This window comes from Trachemys scripta, chromosome 5 (genome assembly GCF_013100865.1).
Source record: "Trachemys scripta elegans isolate TJP31775 chromosome 5, CAS_Tse_1.0, whole genome shotgun sequence".
Taxonomy (NCBI): Eukaryota; Metazoa; Chordata; order Testudines; family Emydidae; genus Trachemys; species Trachemys scripta.
The window spans coordinates 37652666-37672717 of record NC_048302.1 but is presented as its reverse complement, the minus strand read 5'-3'; the positions used below and the strand labels follow the sequence as shown (position 1 = coordinate 37672717).

Sequence of the window (20052 nt, the reverse complement as noted above, 5' to 3'; positions counted from 1 at the left end):
TGCTTCAATTTCACATATGAGAGCAGGAGGATCCAAACTAACTGTTCCCCAAGATGTACAATGATATTCAGTGGTTGACTGGTTTGAGCTATTTATTAAGAACAGGCCTATTCTGATGACAATTTGTGAAGAAAGTCGTGACAAAACAGATGGAACTATCACAGTCAAAATAGTCAACATCAGACTAAAGAGAAATGTGGAAGATATGCTGAAAATACTGAAAGCTTGTACAAACTGCAGAAAGATTGCTTCTGTATTGCTGATGCTATTGAAATTTAGAAAGAACTTCCAGAGTCATTGAAGAAAGACACCCAAAAAACAACCTGCAGGCAGTAAAAAAAGGGGATGGATCAAGCACTCACTCCACCTCATTTTCTTGCCAATATTCTCAACCCAAAGTATGAGGCTAGATGCCTAGCTGCTGAAGATGCAGCTGCTACGACATGGGCGTTACCATCAACCATGCCAACCATAATAAATTTCAGGGCTAGAGGTGAACCATTCAAGCAGTACAAGTTTGCTGATGGTGTTTTAAAGAAAGTCACAGTACTGAACTGGTGGATGTCCCTAGCTAAGCACCCAGAAACAGAGTTTGTTGAAGTAAGTGCTAAACCAGCTTTTGACTGCAGTGACCTCTTCTGCAGGCACAGAAATAATATTTTCTTCATTCAAAGTTGAGAAATCAACTGGGAATTGAAAAGCAGGAAAACTTGTCTCTCTCTTCCAGTCTATGAATAAAAACAAAGAGGGAGTGGTGGAGATCCACTAGTTTTAAAAGTCTGAAGGACAGCCTAAGTAATTTAAGAGATGGTTGTCTCATTTTCAAGAGACTTAAGCAAGGTGGATCTTTCACTTAGGCATATTTGAAAAATTTCCCAGGTTGATCTAAATAATCAGTTTAATTCACAGACTACAGTTAATCCCTCTGTGCCTTTATTAAATCATTTAGTTGTAAATATGAAACATGTTTTAATAAGAGAAGTGTATATATCCAAAATATTAAAGGTTGTTTTGTTAATATAAAATAAATTTTATATGCTGCTTTGTGTGTTTAATTAAATTCCAGTTACCATTCTAATGAAGCTTGACACAAATCATGAGCAAAAAGTTAATTACCAATGACCAATATATCATTCATGATTTTCTAACACACTAAAAATGTACCAGTAATAAGAATCTGAAAATATTAAGCTATATAATTGCTTAAATAAATGTTCATGGTCATAGTGTACCCTCCTAGGTAGCAAAAAGATTGATCAAATCTTGAGTAAAGGCTCTATTTAGCTGTAAATCAAAATGTTTTAATGGTTATAGCAACCAATGAGATTGGATTTTCTTTAGAAAATAACCAAAGTGCAAGTGGAAAAGTTGATTAAAATCAATGAAGTAAAGCAAGACTTTTCATTTGGTGATTTAAATCACTTTGATTTGAAATCAATCCACCCTGTACTAAAGATTGTGAGGCAGTCAGATATTCCAACTGTGATGTGGGCCCAAGTATCAAAGAGATTTCCCAGAGTATACGGATATAAACAGAGCTAAACTACAAAGTAGGTGCAAAAGCATAAATATTGTTCTGATGCCTAAAGAGCTGCCGCCTCGGGACAAACTGGGATGGTGCCCAGGACCCTAAGTAGTTACCAATTTTTTATTTAAAAGTTCTAAATTTATTAAATATTGATATTAAAAGTTTTAAAAGCCGCAAAGTGGAGTTTGGTGCCTATAACAAGCGAGAAAAAGGAGGTTACCAGTCTTATGTTTGCAAAGTATGAGGATCTGGAGAAATAGTTGTCCATAGACTCCTTTCACCTGATCCTCAAACAGGTTTCTTTGCTACAGAAGAACCCGACTACATATGACAATGGTTCTCAACTAGCGTTACGCAGAGGTGTTCCGGGGGTACATCAGCTTATCTAGATATTTGCCTAGTTTTACAAGAGGCTACATAAAAAGCACTAGCCAAGTCAGTCCAAACTCAAATTTCATACAATGACTTGTTTATACTGCTTGACATGCTATACACTGAAATATAAGTACAATTATATGCCAATCAATGTATTTTATAATTATATGGTAAAAATGAGAAAGTAAGCAATCTTTCAGTAATAGTGTGCTGTGACACTTTTGGATTTTTATGTCTGATTTTGTAAGCCAGTAGTTTTGAAGTGAGGTTAAACTTGGGGGATACGCAAGACAAAGACTTCTGAAAGGGGTTCAATAATCTGGAAAGGTTGAGAGCCACTGGCATATGACACCTCACCAGAATAACAATGTCAATTCCATTTATTCTGTATTCCTTTTATGGCTATACAATAAGTCAGAGCAAATATCAAAGAGGCATGCTATCATTCAGTTATCTTCAGACATGGCAGTTTTTCAAAGGGACACTATTAAGGGCCCAAAAGCAAGCTATTCCGCTGGTTAGGAAAGATAGAAAATGTGGCAAAAGACCACCTTGGCTTAACCACGAGATCTTGCACGATCTAAAAAATAAAAAGGAGTCATATAAAAAATGGAAACTAGGACAGATTACAAAGGATGAATATAGGCAAACAACACAGGAATGCAGGGGCAATATTAGAAAGGCAAAGGCACAAAATGAGCTCAAACTAGCTACGGGAATAAAGGGAAACAAGAAGACTTTTTATCAATACATTAGAAGCAAGAGGAAGACCAAAGACAGGGTAGGCCCACTGCTTAGTGAAGAGGGAGAAACAGTAACAGGAAACTTGGAAATGGCAGAGATGCTTAATGACTTCTTTGTTTCGGTCTTCACCGAGAAGTCTGAAGGAATGCCTAACATAGTGAATGCTAATGGGAAGGGGGTAGGTTTAGCGGATAAAATTAAAAAAGAACAAGTTAAAAATCACTTAGAAAAGTTAGATGCCTGCAAGTCACCCGGGCCTGATGAAATGCATCCTAGAATACTCAAGGAGCTAATAGAGGAGGTATCTGAGCCTCTAGCTATTATCTTTGGAAAGTCATGGGAGACGGGAGAGATTCCAGAAGACTGGAAAAGGGCAAATATAGTGCCCATCTATAAAAAGGGAAATAAAAACAACCCAGGAAACTACAGACCAGTTAGTTTAACTTCTGTGCCAGGGAAGATAATGGAGCAAGTAATTAAGGAAATCATCTGCAAACACTTGGAAGGTGGTAAGGTGATAGGGAATAGCCAGCATGGATTTGTGAAGAACAAATCATGTCAAACCAATCTGATAGCTTTCTTTGATAGGATAACGAGCCTTGTGGATAAGGGTGAAGCGGTGGATGTGGTATACCTAGACTTTAGTAAGGCATTTGATATGGTCTCGCATGATATTCTTATCGATAAACTAGGCAAATACAAATTAGATGGGGCTACTATAAGGTGGGTGCATAACTGGCTGGATAACCGTACTCAGAGAGTTGTTATTAATGGTTCCCAATCCTGCTGGAAAGGCGTAACGAGTGGGGTACCGCAGGGGTCTGTTTTGGGACCGGCTCTGTTCAATATCTTCATCAACGACTTAGATATTGGCATAGAAAGTACGCTTATTAAGTTTGCGGATGATACCAAACTGGGAGGGATTGCAACTACTTTGGAGGACAGGGTCATAATTCAAAATGATCTGGACAAATTGGAGAAATGGTCTGAGTTAAACAGGATGAAGTTTAACAAAGACAAATGCAAAGTGCTCCACTTAGGAAGGAAAAATCAATTTCACACATACAGAATGGGAAAAGACTGTCTAGGAAGGAGTACAGCAGAAAGGGATCTAGGGGTTATAGTGGACCACAAGCTAAATATGAGTCAACAGTGTGATGCTGTTGCAAAAAAAGCAAACATGATTCTGGGATGCATTAACAGGTGTGTTGTGAGCAAGACACGAGAAGTCATTCTTCCGCTCTACTCTGCTCTGGTTAGGCCTCAGCTGGAGTATTGTGTCCAGTTCTGGGCGCCGCATTTTAAAAAAGATGTGGAGAAATTGGAAAGGGTCCAAAGAAGAGCAACAAGAATGATTAAAGGTCTTGAGAACATGACCTATGAAGGAAGGCTGAAAGAACTGGGTTTGTTTAGTTTGGAAAAGAGAAGACTGAGAGGGGACATGATAGCAGTTTTCAGGTATCTAAAAGGGTGTCATAAGGAGGAGGGAGAAAACTTGTTCACCTTAGCCTCTAAGGATAGAACCAGAAACAATGGGTTTAAACTGCAGCAAGGGAGGTCTAGCTTGGACATCAGGAAAAAGTTCCTAACTGTCAGCGTGGTTAAACACTGGAACAAATTGCCTAGGGAGGTTGTGGAATCTCCGTCTCTGGAGATATTTAAGAGTAGGTTAGATAAATGTCTATTAGGGATGGTCTAGGCAGTATTTGGTCCTGCCATGCGGGCAGGGGACTGGACTCGATGACCTCTCGAGGTCCCTTCCAGTCCTATAATCTATACAGATTATTCATTATTCTCTCTAATTGGTAAAACTAGTGAAATAAGTCTTTCAAGCATATGAACATTTCATGCTGAATATAGATATACCTGACTCAGAATATGCAGATTTTCTTAGAGCACTAATCAGAGTTGTCAAGATGAATATACTGTTTATCCGGGAAAGCAGTTAATTATCTAAAACCTTTTATTTCAATACCTTATGCCAAAAGATTTTTTGAAGTGTTCAGAAGACTATGATAGTAGATTTATACTGAGGTGGCACCCAGATGTCATGATTAAGATGTGCTAAGAGCTGTACAAACACACGATCCCTTCACTGAAAATCTTACAGTCTTATAATTGGTTCAAGGTGAGATAATACATTTCAGAGATTTTTTTTTTAAACTAAGTTGCCATGAGACATCCATGTTGGAGAACAGGACCAAAGGATGTTATTTTAATTTTATAAACTCAAAACACAGAGCCAGTTAGCACTTACATAGCACTTTTCAAACAGTAGAGTAAATTCAGCATTGGCCTGAACATGTGAAACTACACTGACTTAAATAGTTATGCTCTTCTAAACTAGTAATGAATTTGGCCTACTAATGAATTCTCAGAATGTACTTACTTTTCAAAGTATTATTCCCATTTTATATGGAATGCACATATGTCAAAGGAGTTCTCTGGGGCAGCACAGTGAAACCTATCACTAAACCAAGATTAAAAAACTGTCCGTGGGACCTAGGGACAGTTGATCAGTCCACTAGACCAGGGATTCTCAACCTTTTTTTTTTTTTTGTAAGATCTCTCCCCTACCCCCACCCCCACCCCGCACCTCCCCCCAGCGTGCTATAAAACTCCAGGGCCCAGTTTGGGGGGTAGAGAGGCCCTCAGGCATAGGCGTAGTTTGACTTCCATTGGGGTTTGGGGGAGCAAGGGCAAGCAGGGCTCAGGCCAGCTCCGCACGGTGGAGTCCACTGAGGCAACACCACCTTCACCCCGACTCTCCTCAGCAGGCCACCCAGCCTGTCCGGGTTGGGGAGGCAACCAAAAATTATACCTCAAAGGGGGTGACTCAGCCCCATTGGGGGGGGTACCTAGGCTTTAGGATTCAGTCCCGTGGCTTCTGGCTTCAGCCCCACATGGGCTCCAGGATGTGGAGCTCCAGGTTTCAGCCCTGGGGCCCCGCAGCCCCCCTGAAACGACTCTCAGACCCCTGGTTAAAAGCCACTGCACTACACCACACTAGAACATGAAATTCACCAGTTAAAAAGCTTTTAAAACTAAATGGTTTAAAATAAAGTTGGCAATAGCATCTTCCTACCTCTATATAACTGATATGACAGAAACAGTCCCGGGTAATTTTATAAATGGAAGAACAGAAAGACTCTCTTCCATTCCCTTTCTTATTTTCAATACCAAAAAAGAGAGCATGCCCAAATACAAGCAATTACATTTTGGGGGGGAGGAAGGGGGTCGGGAGGAAGAGGTGAAGCTATATTACAGCAAACAGCAAGAAACTTTCTTAGTTGATTGTTTGGGCTATTCTGACATACCCACATCTCTGATAAAGTTCTGCGGCCTGTGTCCTGTATCCACAAAGTGTTGACAATAATCATTGTGAGGATTTAAGCTCTGGGTTCCCTATAGAAAAAAGGAACAAAAAGGGAGAGAGATGATTCAGGCCATGCACATTTCCAACTGATTTTACATACCACACGGCGAAAAGTTTCTAGCTTACAAAATACTGTTCTGCCTCTTCCTCAACATATCATTCTATACCAGTGGTTCTCAAACTTTTGTACTGGTGACCCCTTTCACATAGCAAGCCTCTGAGTGCGACCCCCCCTTATAAATTAAAAACACGTTTCTATATATTTAACACCACCATTATAAATGCTAGATGCAAAGTGGGGTTTGGAGTGGAGGCTGATAGCTCACGACTCCCCATGTCAGAACCTCGCAACCCCCAGTTTGAGAACCCCTGTTCTACACTGTAAAGATTCCACAATACACAAGTTATGTTTTACTATAAGTTTTAGCCACTGGCACACGTTCACTGTACTATGGTTTGCTGCAAGCCTGAAACAGGAGAAAAATAGAACAGGCTGATAACCTGCACTCTTGAGTCAGATATTGGCCAAGTGATTAAATTATTCATGAAAGGCCAAGTGTTAATTTCATGTCATCCATAAAGACCCTTCATTAACCTTGTAATCAGAGGCATAAGTTCATCCCATAAAATATTTCAAACCTCTTCAGTTGTCGAGACAGCTTAATGCAACCACATGATGGGAGCGCAATGATTGCAAGGTGCAAAGGTAGCTTACCTTCAGAAAGGTACTGGAATCTTTGTAAATCTCTTCTTCATAGGGCAGGTTCTCTTCATCTTGATGCAGCTCTACTTCATCCTTTGGAATAAAGCAGATTTTATATGCATGTAGGCACATGCTGTTTCTCTCTTCATTATGACTCCGCTTCTTAATGAAGGAAGAAGTGGGCTGTCTATGAATATAAGCCTCCTGCAACAGTAGATCATGAATGTTTCCAATGCCAGTTTCGGAAAAGAAATTTAACTGACATGTTGCCAAAAAGGGCACTCTTTCTCTCATTACTAATTAGCTTGGGTTACCAACAAGACCTTGAAAATAAGTAACAAGATAAGCAGCATTTATGAAGCACCATTAATATATGCACTGTCCTGAAGAGTTTACACTCCCTTTTTATCTATACACACTAAAGTAATTTTTTGTGCAGGGGAAACTGGAAAGCTTCAGTAATTCAAACTCCCTCTTGTGAATTACTGCCCATGCATTAACGAGTCACCACAGTCCATCATACAAGCCAACACATATCTTTAAAAAATGCCTAACCAACAAACAACTCAAAGCTTTTACAAAAAGGGTGACTGGCTAACTGTGGATCAAGAGAGAATGCCACCTTTAAAGAACTGCAAGAAATTTCCTTTCCCTGTAAGGTAATCATCACGTATGCATGCTCCCACTCAAGACTACAAAACTAGAAGGATGCCAATCTGGTACGTTCACAATCTAAAGTACAACAGTGTCCAGAGCAGAAGTCGGTTCTGCTCAGTATATCACTCTCAGCATATTACTTGTGAACACAAGCTCCTGTCACCTGCCCTGTTTAAACCAAATGGGTTTATCATGCATCTTCAGAGTAACTACACTGGGAGAAAATACAGGATAGTCAACCCTCTCTTTAGTTTCATATAATAATTGAAAACATACAATAAGGGAAAATGGTTAATTTTTTGGTCTTAAAAACAAAAATGGGCCTATTACAGAAATTCACTGGGACAGTTGTTAAATCTTTGAACCTGGGTATCCCTCACCAATTTCCCCCCAGAAGTTATGCCCCTCTTCCCCTGTCCCCAATCTCTTGATTTTCTGTAGTTATTTAAGCCCCATGTCAATGGTGGTCTGCTCACCTAAAGTTGATTGTGGGGTCTAGGCCTTAGATTGCAAGCTCCCCTTGGGAGCAAGGAATGTTTAATTTTTTTGTTCATATGGTTTGCCGAGGCAATGGGACCCCCAAACTGATTAGCTTCTATAGCAATACAAATAGTAAAATAGGCTACAGCAGCTAGTAGCAAGTAGAAGTAGCATCGTGTGATCTATCAGCAGTTCACAGAACACAATTTGAGAAATGCCAACATAAAAATACCTCTCTATTCCTTAAGCCTAGCCGTTAATTTTTTTAAAATGGCACAGAGGAGAAAAATATCATTGCTACAGACAGGATTTCTGAAACGACAACCCCTGAAACACAAAAAAAAAATGACTTTGTATTCAAAAAGTAGAAGTTGCTCTTTATTTACTTTTACTTCAGTAATGTTAATATGGAAACTAGACATTAGTGAATTATCTACATTACTAGCTAAGGCTCTTCTATCTTAAGCAATGTGATTTCAGTATCAGAAATTCCCAAGTGTCTGGGTGGGGCAATGATTTAGTGCACTACTTCTCATTTCTGAAAAGCTAGGCTCAACCTTGTTTTAGATAACACAATAAGCTTTTTAGTCTCTATTATTCACTTGGCAGATTTTTGTCTGTATAACAAAACCACAACATAATTAGGCATTATTAGCCATCTATGATCACTATAGCTCTCGGAGTATTGCAGGTCCAGACTGCAGTGAGAGATAATCAGGAAAACTTGAATCAGTACTATGGCAAATCAATCTATAACAGGTTTATTAGTGTCATCCCCAAGGGGAATATTCAGTCTAGTACACAGACATTTTTTTAAAAGGAGTACTTTAACTTTTACATTTAATAGGGATTCAGGCTTAGACCAATGAGCTTGTAAGACTAGACTAAATTAGTAAATTTAACGTGCTCAAGCTAACAATGAAAAATATTAAGCAAAAACGAAGGCCAAAGTTTTATTAGATAAATATCTCCCTGCCCATTAGAAAAATTGCAGCATCTATACAAGACAGTACATTGCTCCATTATAGTGGTTCTATTGGTAATTTCAAGATTCTCATGTTAATAATTAAACATTATACAGGTCGCAAGGATTAGGCTTTATTTGAGTACTTAGCTATTTTCTAAATGCAGCAATACTGTTACAGATTGGTCACCCATTTTAAAAGCAACAGGCTGATTAAGGGTATGTTTTTATGTATTTTTTCAGATGGTACTGATAATAATCTCAGTGTACGAATTTTATGTGATTTGGTCACATAAATATTTTAGAGAGAAATCAATTCAGTTTAACAGAACATACAATAAATAATTGATAATGTCTATATAGATTTGTCAGTTTGTTTTATTCCAATGATACATTCACTGAACGGAGCAAAGAAAGCAAAAATAAAATAAAGTAAACTAAGGTGAGCCCTTGGCATATTTAAAGTATTTTCTTCAGGACATATAGTTAGCTTACTGTACATACATAGATGAACATTAAGCAATTGTTTTAGTGCCTCTCCCAATTCCAATATTATTTATTATTTTTGTGCACCCAAAAGTACACTAAGCATCTCACAAATCAAACAACATATATTTATTTGACATAATGCAGTGAGGGTCATCGAAAAATAAGGAAAAGGGAGAAGGACAATGGTGACAAGAATAAGATCACAGCTAATCAGTAAGATGCACATATCTTGATAAAAGCAACAGAGGGTCCTGTGGCACCTTTGAGACTAACAGAAGTACTGGGAGTGCAGTGCATCTGAAGAAGTGAGGTTCTTACCCACGAAAGCTTATGCTCCCAGTACTTCTGTTAGTCTCAAAGGTGCCACAGGACCCTCTGTTGCTTTTTACAGATCCAGACTAACACAGCTACCCCTCTGATACTTGATATCTTGATAGTCATTTTTTGGCTTAACCTTTCTCTATCCATCATTTATCTGATGTGTCAGACGTGAACTTTTAGGAAGCACTTAAATGAAGTGAAGGAAGTAGGCTGCCACATACGTTTGGGGTAGGTGTCCCAAGAATAAGGGGGAGCATGGAAGACAACTTTTAACCACCATTTCCTTTGTAAAAATATAATCATCCCTGACTTCTCCTAATGTCTTGTTATCACCTTAAACAAGTGGCCCCAGTTCGCCGTTCCCAACAAATGGGAGCTGCAGGAAGCGGCGTGGGCCGGTCCCCGCGAGGGGTTTACCCTGAACAAGCTGCGAACCAAGTTTGGGAACCACTGCCTTAAACAAAACATAGGCAAAAAACACTCCTGATCTCTCCTCCCAACAAACTCTCTCTTTTGCAATTGCTGAACACAAAAACATTCATCCTTCCTCTCATTCAGCCCATACGGTATGGGTCATCTTCAACTCTCTTACCTCACCCCAAACTAATCCTGACACTTTTAAAATTCAATCTATTTTGCTTGTACTACAAAATATTTGTTCTTGGCCAGCAACTCTTTTCCCATTTTGGTAACTGCAACCTCTTTCTCTTTGGCCTCTCAACACATAGATCACACAATTTCATTTCATACAACTTACTAGTAACATGTTCCTGGCCAATTCCTCTGACTACATCACACCTTTCTTTGAATCTGTCTACTGGTTTGCTCACCCTTTACCACCATACTCACAGGATGGATAAAAATCAATTATTTAAAAAAAAAATCAAATATTTTTTATTTAAATCAGATTTTTTTGATAAAATGCTTTTTTGAGGAAAAAGCATATCTAAAGATAGTTTTAATTAAGATACATTATAGCTCAAAGATACCTCATCATGGAATAGGGATTATAAATTTTAATTCTATAGTATGAGACAATATAGTCATGTAATGTTTAAGAAAAGAAGAGAGGAGACTAAGGGGGGATATGATAGAGGTTTATAAACTCATGAGTTGTGTGGAGAAAGTGAGAAAGTGAATAAGGAAAAGACATTTACTTGTTCCCATAATATAAGAACTAGGGACCACCAAATGAAATTAATGGGCAACAGGTTTAAAACAAATAAAAGGAAGTTCTTCTTCACACAGCGCACAGTCAACCTGTGGAACTCCTTGCCTGAGGAGGTTGTGAAGGCTAGGACTATAAAAGGGTTTAAAAAAGAACTAGATAAATTCATAGAGATTAAGTGCATTCATGGCTATTAGCCAGGCTAGGTAAGGAATGGTGTCCCTAGCCTGTTTGTCAGAGGGTAGAGATGGATGGCAGGAGAGAGATCAGTTGATAATTACCTGTTAGGTTCACTCCCTCTGGGACACCTGGCATTGGTCACTGTCAGTAGACAGCATACTGCGCTGGATGTACCTTTGGTCTGACCCAGTATGGCCATTCTTATGTTCTTATGTAAAAGTTTTGTAAACGAGTTCCAATAGTTCATGGATTAGGGACCCAATCTTATGGGGTTCCACAAGCTTCTGTATAGATTATTTAGGTTAATCTTTCTATCTACCCAATGGGACTCAGTGCTCAGTCTAGAAGATACCATCAGAGATGCTTAGTTTTGCAGTTCTCAAACTGTGGATTTGTGTCTCCAGAGGTAACGTGCTTGTTTACAGAAAAAATGTTTTTAAATAAATAAATATATTGAGGTGAGAAATAACAGACCTCAACTCTACTGTCCCTCTGCATATCTGTGTACACAGAGTCAACCCCTTACCTCTCTCTAAAAGTATAAAGTTTCAGAAAGTTGGGGGCGGAATAGATCTGGACAAGAAGAAGTCTAGAGATAAATGTGAGAAGCAAGGGACACCTACTTGTTTTGTTAAAATAATATACGTTTGCTGCTGAAGAAAAAAATCCAGAATTATTTGATTAAAACAACAACATTAAGTAAACAATTTAAATGTCTGTCTGGTGATGTTCTCCTCCTAATACAGCATTGCAAGAAAATCCTCCAAATATTAATGATTAACCTGTTGAATTGGAGATAGTTCACCTACCAATGACTTCAGAAATATCTGCTTCAATTACCTTTGGTAAATGAAATAACCAATCATTCATTTTCTGATATAGCTGTAAAACTAATCTGAAAAGTTTTCAAAATAAATCACTTTAAAAATGTATAGTATGTACCTTCTAAAAATGAAACCTACATCTATCTCTGAGTTATGAAGAATATGTATTATTAAGGTTATAACAACCAACAACAATGCATTTTTATATAGAAAACCATGATTAAATCGAGTCTTCCAACTAGCGATTTAAAACAAATCCACCCTGCATATTTGTCTGTGCTGTCAAGGCCCTCTGTAACTCTGCCCTTCCACATCTATTCAAACTTGTCTCTTCCAACACCACCCATATTCTCACTGTAATCGTGCCCATATTCTAACGACTTCCATGAGAAAAATAATTAAGTTTCAGATGTTACCATATACCGAGACTAGAACCATGTACAACTGCATCAAAGGGGTTCTCATCATCACCTAAGCTTCCTTGCTAGCTCAAAGACCCATGGAAGACACCTAATCATTGTTAATATATGTTAAACACCCCTACATGAGGCATATCAATAGCACTGATACCAGTCAGCTCTGTGTTCTTGGGGAACCAGGGTGCAGTATCCAGCCTCATGAAGGCCCCACCCCAACGCCACCCTCCAGCCTCTGCTTGAACCAAAACCGATCAGAAAGCAATGAAAAGGCGGTGGAAGACATAAACCCCTCCTGACAAGGGTGACAGGATTAAGGCAACTCCCCTAGCCTCATCTGCATCAAAAATGGGACAGGGAGGCATCTCCATTAGCATACAGAATGGAGAACAGATTTCAAGGCAAGAACCACACTGAATTCTGGGACCAGAAAAGCAGGGAAGCACTGTATCATTGGGGATCTCTGCTCCAGATGTTAATGAATTTATGCCTGCACACACCCAGTTCAGCAGTTATCAGACCAATTTTAGTAATGAATCCTTGACTGATATCCAAAATACTGTAACTGCTTAATTGCATTGTGAGCTCCCTTGATGGAACACCACCCAAAGCCAGGAATGATCAGTTCCTATTATCTAGCCTAAAGAAAACCCTTGAGTTATCAGTTTACCCATAAACAAATCCAGTGTTCTCCCTTGAACCATTGTTGTTTCCCTACAAAAAACCCTACCCACGCTCAAGTAAGTGTTCTGGTGCCTAGATCCAAACTCTGCATCAGTTCCACTGGGACTTCAGCTTCTCCTGACTGATTGAGCGGGGGGCTCTGCCTGTCTCCAGCACTCAGGACCCTGAGCTACCACCATCACCTGGGAATCCCAACCAGTTCAAGCTTCATAGAGTGGTGAGACCCCAGCTCTCTCTCTGTTTTCTTTTCTACTTCAGGTATATAATAATGTAACTGTTACATTTGTTTAGACTCTCCGTGTGTGGTTATTATTACACCTCTATCTCGATATAACGCTGTCCTTGGGAGCCAAAAAATCTTACCGCGTTATAGGTGAAACCGGGTTATATTGAACTTGCTTTGATCTACCAAAGTGCACAGCTCCCCCCCCCCCCGGAGCACTGCTTTACCGCGTTATATCTGAATTTGTGTTATATTGGACCGCGTTATATCGAGGTAGAGGTGTATTATTCAATAAATAACTTTTATGGTTAAGCTGGTTGCTTCTCTCCCTCTCTCTCTGAACTTTACTCTTTTGTGTTTTTGGCTTCCTCATTTACTCTGCAGCAACGTTCCTCTACCTAAGCTAAAGATCCCTATAGCGCCCAAACATACTGTGGGGTTTGCTCATCAAGTAGGTTACTACCAGAACAATTGTAACATGAAAGTGGGGATAGGGACGTGCTGAACCTATGACATATGAGGGTGGCAGCTTGCAAGTGCTGCTTGACCCAGACTACTGAGTCCAGAGGCATATAAGGGTGGCAACCTGGAAGTGCTGTTTAACCCAGCCTGCTCAGGCTTACTCTATTCTGGTACAATACCTATGGCATATAAGGGTGGCAGCTTGGAAATCGTACTTGACCCAGCCCACTGAGTCATGGGGCATATAAGGGGTCAGCTTGACAGTACTGATGGACTTGGTGCGTGCGTGCATCTGATTCTGGGGCTGGAGGAATCCAGCCCTGGGAAACCTAGGTCCTGCAGGATAGGTCCATTAGGAGGGGACTTGCAAAGGGAAAAGTAGGGCTCCATATGAAAACACAAGTGACAAGCAGTACATGGATAGATATAGACATTCCCCCCTCCCCGCCCCGGAAAAGTAACCCTAATAAACGAGCGTACCACCAAGTAACGGGCAAATCTGGTAACAGCATGAAATATAACACTGCTCTACAGCCAAAATGTTTCTGAAATAAATGTAGTCAAGCTTTACTAATTCTGAGTCACTGAGAACGAAAATGATGCTTAAAATTGTTGATTGGCTCTAGTTTTCAAGATATGCTATTGGGTCAGTATATACGACCCTTGACTTGGGAATGGCGGAGGATAAGTGAGTTATAAAGGGAAGGGATTTCAATTTAAACCAGAAATGACTAAAATACATCTTTGACTGGATTTATGAATAAATCTATGACTGGGTTTGGACAGTACTTGCTTTTTAGGCAAAACAATGAACGATGCAATCTGAAGCTGGTATTGCATCATACATGATATGAATTGCATCATGTTATTCCTAGAAGTCATGGATGATGCAATCATAACAAAGCTTACATCGCTCTGCTGAACAAATTGCCCTATATCAGCTCTAGAAATCATACAGTATCGTGCTCTCTTATTTGTCAGTGTTTGATTTTGCAAAGGGACACATTTCTGTTTAGCCAAAGTGAGCAGAGATGCCTCGTACTTGTGTGAACAGTGCAAATAACTTCTGCTATGTTTGTGGTGAAGTGACTTTTGCGTCACAAAAACGCTGTATAACCACTATGGTTAAGAAAGCCTATCACCTTTATTTTGGCTGCAAAATTGGAGATCAGGACAAGAGGTGGGCCCCACACATATGCTGCAACACTTGTGCAACAAATCTTCGCCAGTGGTTGAACAGGGAAAGGAAATCTATGCCTTTTGCGGTGCCAATGATTTGAAGAGAGCCAACAGATCGTACCAGCAATTGTTACTTCTGCATGGTGCCTCCAGTTGGGAAAGGTGTGTCAAAGAAGAAAAAGTGGATTGTGCATTATCCAAACATTCCATCAGATATACGGCCAGTACCCCACGGAGAAGGACTGCCGGTTCCTGATGCACCAGAATCATTCTCACTTGAGTCAGACGAGGAAGAGGATGAAACTTCTGGTCCTGAACCATCAATGTCACAGGACCCACATTTTCTCCCATCCTCCTCCTCTGAACCACACCTCATAACACAAGGTGAACTGAATGACCTTGTCAGGGATTTGGAACTACCCAAGAGTAAGGCAGAGCTGTTGGGCTCCAGACTACAGCAGTGGAATCTCCTGGCAGGTGATGTTAGGGTTTCCATGTTCCGTAACCGTCAAAAGGATCTTGTCCCATTCTTCTTCATGGAAGGTGATCTTGTAGCCTGCAACAACATCGATGGTGTGATGGCAGCCCTCAACATCGTTCACGATCCAGATGAGTGGAGACTGTTCATTGATTCATCGAAGACGAGTCTTAAAGCTGTTTTACTGCATAATGGCAATGTTTTGCCATCAATTCCAGTTGGTCATGCAGTCCATATGAAGGAAATCTATGACAACATGAAACAACTTTTGAGGTGCATAAACTATGACCAACATCAGTGGCAGCTTTGTGGCGATCTGAAGGTTGTTGCTCTCTTGCTTGGTCTGCAGACTGGATACACAAAGTATTGCTGTTTTCTCTGCGAATGGGATAGTCGTGCAAGAGATTTCCACTATATCAAGAAAGACTGGCCACTCCGACAGTCATAGGAGCCTGGGAGGAAAAGTGTTCAGCATCCACCATTTGTTGAATCAAGGAAGATTTTGTTACCACCCTTACACATCAAGCTGGGTCTGATGAAGAACTTTGTCAAGGCCATTGACAAAACACAAGCAGCTTTCAAGTACCTCCGTGGAAAATTTCCAAGGTTAAGTGAAGCTAAGATAAAGGAAGGTGTCTTTGTTGGTCCTCAGATTTGTGAACTTCTTCGAGATAGTGCATGGTCAAATGCATCGCGTGGCAAGGCAAAGACGGCATGGTAGTGCCAGTTAGTGGCAATAAATTTTCTCGGAAACAACAAGGCAGACAACTACAGGTGGTTGGTGGAAAACTTCCTCAAGGCATACAAAAGCCTTGGTTGCAACATGTCACTAAAGATACATTTTTTGCACTCTCATCTAGATTTTTTTCCACCGAACTGCGGAGCAGTGAGCGACAAGCATGGCGAGCAATTTCACCAGTACATTGTAACAATGGAGAAACGCTATCAGGGCAAATGGAGCCCATCAATGCTTGCAGATTATTGCTGGACAGTGACAAGAGATGCTCCATTTAATGAATACAAGAGACAAGCCAAGAAGCGCCGAGTAGACACTGAATAGGACTAAACTATGTACAGAATTGTTTTTTGGCTTTTGTTTCATAATAAATTTTATTAATATAACCCTTTTGCTGATTTTTAAAGTGTTACATAAACAGGACAGGTGACATATCATCATGTAAAGCAACCATAAACACATGAAAAGACCTAGGTTTACAATTTATGATTAAAACTCTACTATCTACACAATATACATAGACATAAAATGTAAAAACTTAAATATCTTAGAAACAGTAGCCAGTTGTTTTAATTGTCATATTTGAATTCAGCACATCAAAATACATAAATAGCACATTTTATCTCTGAAGCAGACGACTTCTCAAAAATTGTAGACCAGTGTAATCTAACCGTTTTAGTGACTGACTTTCTGAAATAAGTTTCCCACAAACTAATATTTTATCATTCAGCACAGAAAGTTCACCACTTTAAAAAAATGTCTGTTTCTTGGACTGTCTTTTTACCTTATATTCTTCAATTTCTTCTTCATCAGCCTCTCCCTCATCTGGATATTTCCGTTTTGCATTTGGTGCTAAAGTATCATAAGAAGCCCTAAAAACATATAGGAAAGTCATAGATTTAAAGCAATTTCTCTTCTTCACTACATTAGAACATATTTCACAATCTGGGATCTGCAAAAGGTGCATATTGGTTACTGAATTGAATTTTAAGAGCCTGGATTTAATCTAGAGCCTAAAATGGCTTGGGACCGCTTCTCTCATAATGCCATACTGGGGCAGCTTTCTGACAAAAGAACTCTTAAAGAGCAACAGAGGGTCCTGTGGTCTTTTAAAGAGTTCTATCTTATTTTCTTAATTGTTTATATTGTTAGAACCATAAAACAACACATTTACTTTGCAGTGTTCAAACTGGCCGGACCCTAATGGTCAGATTATTAGGTCACTTGAAGCAGTGTAAATCCAGTAATCATTCCTACTGAAGTCAGAATTTCATCAGTGTAAATCTGGGGTAATTGAAATTAGTTTTTGTCTCCAAGGATTAGTTTGAAGATGGGGGCTAAATCCTGCTTTCCTTACTCAAACAAGCAGTCAATCACATCAAAAGGATTTCTTCTGTGATTATGGTAAGTATGATTTGGCTCCAACATTGTTACAACTTGGTTGGCTAAGGTATTTCTTTTACTATTTTTGTTTTGATGTGTGTTCTACAGTTTTACCTTTTGTTTTTATGGTCCTCCGGGACTGGGTAACAACCACTTCAGTTCAACATCCACCATTTTACCAAGTGCTACTTAAACAGATCTAACAAAGCCATCTCTCATACTGAATTAAGAGCTGTTTTAAGGTTTCCCTTTGCAATCACAAGTGGGAAGAATGGAATTCTGTAAACGTAGGAAAAGTATGAACACTACTATAGCAAGGCTATTTTTAGAACAGATAAAGAATCTCAGTAAGACAGTGAGATTTATAACCACAAGCCTGTGATTGTGAATTTTTTCTTAATTTTTATTTTCTGATGCGGACTAACATTTCTTTACTTTTGTTAACCTGGATGGGGGAAAAAATGCTTGTCTTATGAAACTGATCCTGCTCTCTTCTCCCCTTCTTTCAAAAACTATAGTTTTGTGTTGTTGTTTTTTGAGCAAAAACTGATTTCTAACAGAAAACTGCTTCAATACAAACCTGCAGTTTTCTCTCGTTTCAGCGATTTCCCTCTGATCATCTTTGCTGTTCAATACGGCACCAATACTATCCGCACTTTCAGCTCCCAACTGAAGGAAAGGCAATACACATACACACATACATATTCAGGCAAAAAGTACAGCCAAGCAAAAAATAACTGCCACAACAACCTCAAACCCAAGCTAAGCCGGCTAGTTTCTGCACCTGGGAGGCTCCAATCTCTGACCCCTCGCCAGGGCCGGCTCTAGGCACCAGCAAAACAAGCTGGTGCTTGGGGCAGCACATTTTTAGGGGCAGCATGACCGGCACCAGAATGCCACCCCTAAAAATGTGCCCCGGCCGCCCTAGCTCACCTCTGCTGCTGCTGCCACAGCGCACAAAACAGCTGATTCGCGCCCCGCTTCTCCCCCTCCCTCCCTCCTAGGCTTGAGAGCCTGGGGGGAGGAGGCAGGGCTGGGGATTTGGGGAAGGGGCGGAGTTGAGGCGGGGCCGGGGGTGGGGTAATTAAAGAAGGGGGGGCAGCCACAATTGTGTTTGATTTGGGCAGCAAAAATCCTAGAGCCGGCCCTGCCCCTCGCAATGCAACAGTTACTCAGACACTGGCTCCCGGAGCTACGGTCAGCACAAACCAGCAGCGCAGCAGAGTCGGGACGGGGCTTGGGGGCACGGCACGGAGCACGCTACATTCCCCGCGCCCGCAGCCGGGCGCATCCCCCCCCGCCGCCGCCACCCCCCCCCCCCCCCCTCGGGACCTAACCAGGGCCCGCGGGGTAATGACGTCACAGGGAGGCGCACTGGGCAAACCTGCACCTGCCATCGCTAGGCCTAGCGCGCCTGCCGCAGCTGCGTGGGCGGGGTCAGAGCAGCTGAGAGACACACCCCTCCCCCCGGCCCCCAGAGGTGACTCCCGACGGGAGCTGCTCGCCGGTAGTGCTCCGGCCCGGCCCCTACATTCCCTCATGCCTAATCCGCTACCTGCTGGGCCAGGAGCTGCCGGCGCAGTTTCTGTCGCTCCCTGATCTCCTGCAGCCGGCTGTTCATCGCCATGCAACCGAGGCGGGCTCGCCGCGGGCGCGTCTTTAAAACGTCACTTCCGCTTCCTGCCCTAACTTCTCCGGAGACTCCGCCAGGCCGAGTCCCAAGCGCGCTCACGACGTGACGCAGCCAGTTGCTCTCTGCCCCACCCCGGCGGCCATCTTTGCTCAGGGCAAGAACACTGGGATGCCCGCTCTTCGCCTGTGCAGCTGTGGTGGTTGTGGCTAGACTGTGTTATGTGTCTGTTAGTAAACGGGCACCAGGGATGGAGGGGCCAAGTGCCCCAGGATGACATGGCCTCATACCAGCCACCACCACGGTCTGTCGCTACCTCAGTGTCACTCACCTATCCCTCTGGTGACACCTCCCAGCCCAGAGCCATGTGCGTGCAGCGTAGGCGGTACTTCAATAAGAGCCAACCGAAATGCGCTGTTTGTCCGATTTGTACCGTGCCCGACTTTGTACCATATGTGCTAGCAGGGCCGGCTCCAGGCACCAGCTTACCAAGCAGGTGCTTGGGGCGGCCACTTCGGAGAGGGGCGGCACATCCAGCTGTTCAACGGCAATTCAGTGGACGGTCCCTCACTCCTGCTCAGAGAGAAGGACTTCCTGCTGAATTACCGCTGCAGATCGCGATTGCGGCTTTTTTTTTTTTTTTTTTTTTTTTTGGCTGCTTGGGCGGCTCAAACCCTGGATCCAGCCCTGCGTGCTAGTGCACATTATGAAAGTAAACTCTCTTCCTTAGTTTTCACACTCGTGTCCTGTATTTCCTTGCATGGTGTCAAGTATCAGGGAGTAGCCGTGTTAGTCTGTATCCACAAAAACAACAAGGAGTCCAGTGGCACCTTAAAGACTAACAGATTTATTTGGGCATACGCTTTCGTGGGTAAAAAACCTCACTTCTTCAGAAAGCATATGCCCAAATAAATCTGTTAGTCTTTAAGGTGCCACCGGACTCCTTGTTGTATTTCCTTGGCTCTCAGCTGTACCTGTGAGACAGACATGCCATGATTAGGGCCCTACCAAATCCATGCTCCATTTTGGCCAATTTCTTGGTCATGGGATTT

At 41.3% G+C, this 20052-nt stretch overlaps 1 protein-coding gene across 3 annotated transcripts in view; it reads right to left on the bottom strand.

The window, feature by feature from the left end:
• METTL14 (methyltransferase like 14) overlaps positions 1 to 19059 on the bottom strand; it is a 38295-nt gene extending 19236 nt beyond the window's left edge. The window contains exons 1-5 of one of the 3 annotated variants that reach the window (XM_034772961.1): positions 18926 to 19059; positions 17951 to 18039; positions 16772 to 16859; positions 6739 to 6930; positions 5965 to 6052 (exon numbers count right to left, since the gene is read on the bottom strand). In XM_034772961.1, coding sequence (XP_034628852.1) covers positions 5965 to 6052; positions 6739 to 6930; positions 16772 to 16859; positions 17951 to 18039; positions 18926 to 18997 — 529 coding nt within the window. In that variant the 5' untranslated portion in view covers positions 18998 to 19059. Of the gene's footprint in view, positions 1 to 5964; positions 6053 to 6738; positions 6931 to 16771; positions 16860 to 17950; positions 18040 to 18579; positions 18676 to 18925 lie in introns of those variants that run through there. The other 2 variants (XM_034772962.1, XM_034772963.1) reach the window with 2 other exon arrangements.
• Between the last annotated feature and the right edge of the window lie 993 nt (positions 19060 to 20052).